Below are 5242 nucleotides of genomic sequence, written 5' to 3' on the forward strand. Positions count from 1 at the left end.
GAATCCAAGCAAGATAAACGGTGGGAAGAAGAGCTGGTTTGGCTCACAGCAACAGCAGCGGCAGAGACTCGGGCTCCTGCTCCGAGTCCCTCTCTCTCACCCTCACCATGCCCGGCCGCGGTACATGTTGAGCTCCAGCCTCCAGCACTACCGGCTGAAGAAGAAAAAAAGGAGGAGGAGGAGGAGGAGGCGAGCGCTGGGGAAGGCGGAAAAAGAAAAAGAAAGAAGGGGAGAGGACTCTCGGGAGCGCCCGGACTGACGCCCGCACAGCCCGCAGACCCAGAATCGGCGGCAGCAGCAGAGCCTGCTGCTGCTGCTGCCTCCCTAGCAGGAGGCGGCGGTCGCGCGGAGGGTCGAGGCTAAAGAGCCGGCAGCGGGGCCCCAGGCGGCTCGCTGGGGGCCAGACTATGGAGCGAGGTCTGCACCTCAACGCGGCTGCTGTGGCCGAAGAGGACCTGTTCCTGCACAAGAGCCTGAGCGCCGCCTCGGCCAAGCGTCTAGAGTCTGCATTCCGCTCCACGCCCCCGGGGATGGACCTTTCTCTGGCGCCGCAGCAGCAGCAGCAGCAACCGCCGCCTCCGCCACCGTCGCCGCTGCCACCGCCCCGGGACCGCCAGGCGTCCTCCTCCTCGTCGCCGCTGGGTTGCTTCGAACCTGCCGACCCGGAGGGGGGAGGGTTGTTGCTGCCGCCGCCCGGCGGAGGAGGAGGAGGTGGAGGAGGAGGAGGAGGAGGAGGAGGAGGTGGAGGAGGAGGAAGTGGCGGTGGAGGAGGAGGAGGAGGAGGAGGTGGAGGAGGCGGTGGCAGCAGCGGAGGAGGAGGAGGGGTGGGGGTCCCCGGGCTGTTGGTGGGCTCCACTGGAGTCGGGGGGGACCCCAGCCTGAACAGCCTGCCCGCCGGAGCAGCCCTGTGCCTCAAGTACGGCGAAAGCACCAGCCGAAGCTCGGTAGCGGAGAGTAGCGGCGGCGAACAGAGCCCCGACGACGACAGCGACGGGCGCTGCGAGCTGGTGCTTCGCGGCGGGGGGAGCGAGCCCCGGGTCTCCCCAGGAGGAGGGGGAGTGGGGGGACCCGGGGGCGCCAAAGCAGCTGAGGGCTGCTCCAATAATCACCACCACGGCGGCGGTGGCGGCCCCCCGGGGGGCCCGGGAGGCGGCGGGGGCAGCAGCAGCAGCAGCAGCAAGAAATCCAAAGAACAGAAGGCGCTGCGGCTCAACATTAACGCCCGCGAGCGGCGGCGAATGCACGACCTGAACGACGCGCTGGACGAGCTGCGGGCGGTAATCCCGTATGCGCACAGCCCCTCGGTGAGGAAGCTCTCCAAGATCGCCACTCTGCTACTGGCCAAGAACTACATCCTCATGCAGGCACAGGCCCTGGAGGAGATGAGGAGGCTCGTTGCCTACCTCAACCAGGGCCAGGCCATCTCGGCTGCCTCGCTGCCCAGCTCTGCCGCGGCGGCCGCGGCGGCGGCCGCTGCTCTTCACCCAGCTCTAGGCGCCTACGAGCAGGCGGCCGGCTATCCATTCAGCGCTGGGCTTCCCCCAGCCGGCTCCTGTCCGGAGAAGTGCGCCCTTTTCAACAGCGTCTCCTCCAGTCTCTGCAAACAGTGCACGGAGAAGCCTTAAACACAAAACAAACACACAAAACCTACCCAAACACTAGAGGAAGAAGATCTTATTGCTCCCCCTCCCCATTTCTTCTTTATTTTGTCCCCAAATAGTTGCAATACATTGAATCAACACAGCAAAAGAGTGAACCAACAAGAAGAATCAGAGAGACAAACAGGACTTTGGCCGTAACTTCTGCGGAGTCTCCGTGGATTTTTTTTTTTTTGGTGGGGTGGTGGTGATAAAAGGGAGGGCAATTGTGGAATGGGGTATGCGGAATTCATGGGGGAGAGGAGGGTGGCTTTATTTTTCATTAAAAAGTGGCGACTTCTATGCCAACCAAGTAATAAGTCGCCTTTTATGGCAGAGGGGGTGGGAGTTGAGAAATAGCATCTCAATTATTAAGCAGGGGAGAGATGATTTATTTAAAGCAAAACACTAATCCTACTAATAATTATGAATTTGGTTAGGACTGAGGGGTTTATGGGTCGGGGTTGGGTGGGGCGGCAGACCGAATATTCATTCAGACAAATCAGAAAGGGCACTTGAAAATAATTTTTGATTCTGAGCCAGGAGAAAAACTTGAAAAGTAGACTTATTTAAGCGGAAAAAAAAAGACTTACACGTTGCTATGAAAGACTTGTATTTTTTATTGTCTCTGAACTCTAATCCTGTGAAAATGCAAAGTTTTAGGGAGAGTGACTTTAAAAGACTCGTGTGGCTGAAAGTATTTTGCATTTTTAAATGTTTATGTGCACCTTGTTACTTTCCACTTTGCAATGATGTATAACAATACATGATATTTATTTGTTATTCTTCAAGGACCCTCTACACCAACAGTATTTATCATGTGTTAAGGTCATGGGTCTTATGTGCAGGTTTTTTTTTTATGCCTCTAAAATTCTGTTTTATGGATTAACTTATACTGTGTGCCAAGTGTTTAAAAGGTTTATTTGCCAACAACGTATAGACAGAAATATTGATGTATCAGAGCTGCTTAGGTTTATGAAAGGTCATCTGGATTTTTTTTTTCAGTTGCATCATCCCTGTATTTAAATTGAGCTTTAATAAATTGCTTCAGTCCAAAAATTACAGGAAAGGTGTATTCTTAATTGCTGAATGAATTGATCACTTTTTGAAAGGGGATTCTTCTTTGCATTCTAAAAGGGAAATAGCGATTTACTTTTACAAGGCATCACAGCAATAGATCCTATAAGTAAAAACATTGCCAAGCAAATATTTTTCCAGGCTGTGCTGTGCATTTTTAGAAGGTCTAATTTAATTCCTTTTAATATGTATAAAACTTATTTTAACTGTGGAAGATTATTTACGTTCACAGACGTTTGGTTTGCCTAAGGTGTGAATTTTTTGTTATTTTTCTAAAAAATAATAAAATAATAATAAAATAAAACTAAGGAAGAGCAAGAAAAAGCTATTTATCCAAAGTGAGCTTTCAGTTTTAGTTTGCATGGCTGGGTACCTGCCTCTCTGCCACTTGAAAATCAAGAAAATCTCTTAAAAAAAAATGAGCCCTGCTATTTTCCATTCCTTACAGATAATGCAAACTCAGTCTGTCTGTCAAGAGGATGGCAAACTAGGAGTCATGATGGCTCTGTTGGCAGGTCGTGGTTGTGTAAAGAGTGATATATATTAAATAGGTCAATCAGAATATGACAGCTATGTATGATCATTTGTATGTGTATCTATGTCAGAAAGAATCTTTATTAAAATATTTTGAACAAACATTTTTATTATGCTGTGCTTTGTGGAAGGAGAAATCACATCTCTCTCTTTTTTTTTCTCTTGGTAGTTAGCCTGAAAAGGACTACGATCACTCCCCCCCCCCCAAAAAAAGGAGCTTCAGGGAATGTGAAACTGAAGTTTTGGCAGGAAAACTTTATTAGTATTAAGACCATTCACCTGCTTAATCAGTACTGGGCTGAATTACTGGCGAAGACCTTAATGGGGTTAATAATGAGACGCAGAAAAAGCCCCTTGGTTCTGGACTAAAAGGACCAGGGAAGACTACCTTGACACTTGGGATGGAGATGTGAAACATTAGATGCTTGTAGGGAGCGAAGAACTCCCAAGCTGTTAGTTTCCCATTTCCCCCTACAACTGCCAGAGCTAAACTTTCTTCGAGGGTTTTACTCAGTTTCGATCCCCAGTAGAGTAAGAGCCAAAAGTTAAGGGATTTAAGTCTCTCAGAGGCTGGATAGCTTATTGTCACCCATCTCTTTTCATGCCAAGAGAATCAATCAGGTTAAATTATAAATATAAATGAAGATAACTGAGGGTGTGCATGGAGATCATCGAGCTGACTAGTGGTGATATGAAGGGAGCTTTTGTAGCCGGCAGAGGAGCCTGGGCGTGGGGGTGGGGGGTTTGGGAAAGGAAAAGCTTGTCTGGCCACCCATCTGTTCCTCAGTAGTGATCAAAAATACAGATGACTTTCTTTTTATGGTAGTGGTCGTGACAGCGATGGTGATGATGGTCGTGGTGGTGATGTTACTCTATTTCATCTGGACCCAAGATGCTAAATTTATTGGGTCTGTTTAGCCACATCTCTTAATGATATCCCTAAATACCATCAAATGGAATAGGGGTGTAGGGAAGGAGAGTGCAATATTTTCTGCTCCACTTGCAATCAAAAAAAGATTAATCAGAACCTGTAACTTTTCAGGAAACATAACTGTAAAGGGCCACGGAGCTGTGGGAAGGGAGCCCAGACAAGGGTGGGCAGAGCAGCCCCCAGGCACAAGGAGACCCGTCTCTCAACATTTACCAGACAAAGCCTGGGTGCGTCTAATTATGATTATTAAAACAATTTCCATGACGATGTCTAATATTATGTTAATTTGAAAACAACTGTGTATGAAAACTGTCGACTATAATACCTAAATTCATTTAATGAAACACATCGTTAAGGCAATTAAACCTCCTGGATGTGATTAAGGAACATAATTACGACACTGTTCTGCGCCATAATTGGGTGTCTTTAATCAAGGGGTAAAGTGATCAGCAACACAGCCATTAGTTTGTATTGTTCTGTCTCTGCTGTCCATCATTCTGATTAGGAATTAACCGCAGTCAACACCAGCCGGCCTTCTTTCCCCCCTTGCATATTAACAGCAAGGGGGACACACCGGCTGCAAGATTTACTGCTTAATATTTCTCATTACAAGAAGCCTTCCTTGAAATATTTCCCTTGTAGTCATGATGCTGCTCAATTACTATTAGAAATTGTAGTGAATAACAAATCACTGTGTTCAGAAAAAAAAGACCCCCCCCCGCCCCCGCGCAGTATAGCCCCAGTGGTGTGAAAGAGACTGGGGGCGTGGGGGGAGGCGGTTAAGGGGTGGTGGCGGTTAAGGGGTGGTATTGTTGCATTGAGATGTCAGAACAGCTTTGAAAAAAAGTATTACCATGAAAAGTAATAATCATAATCACCTTTATTTCTTCTTCACTAATTTCAGACAAATGAACTCTTTTCCCAGGCCAAGAAGTTGTTTGCATTCGGCTCTTTCAATAGTACATTAAAACTGGAGTGACCTGGAGTAAAGGGCTCTTGGTGCTTTAAACTCCTGTCTTTTAGTTCCGGTTGCAGACATCCTTTGTAAGTGACTTTACCTCCC

The 5242-nt window shown here is 48.1% G+C and overlaps 1 protein-coding gene across 1 annotated transcript; it reads left to right on the plus strand.

Annotated features, from left to right (window-relative positions):
* The first annotated feature begins 262 nt into the window (after positions 1 to 262).
* On the plus strand, positions 263 to 3352 carry BHLHE22 (basic helix-loop-helix family member e22). The gene has a single exon (XM_043979102.1). It carries the CDS (start codon positions 408 to 410, stop codon positions 1623 to 1625), a length of 1218 nt encoding a protein of 405 aa, XP_043835037.1. The 5' UTR covers positions 263 to 407; the 3' UTR covers positions 1626 to 3352.
* The last annotated feature ends 1890 nt before the right edge of the window (positions 3353 to 5242 follow it).

This window comes from Dromiciops gliroides, chromosome 1 (genome assembly GCF_019393635.1).
Source record: "Dromiciops gliroides isolate mDroGli1 chromosome 1, mDroGli1.pri, whole genome shotgun sequence".
NCBI lineage: Eukaryota > Metazoa > Chordata > Mammalia > Microbiotheria > Microbiotheriidae > Dromiciops > Dromiciops gliroides.

Excerpts from the sequence above, each read along its gene's own strand:
- BHLHE22 (XM_043979102.1), top strand. The coding sequence starts at position 408 with ATGGAGCGAGGTCTGCACCTCAACGCGGCTGCTGTGGCCGAAGAGGAC.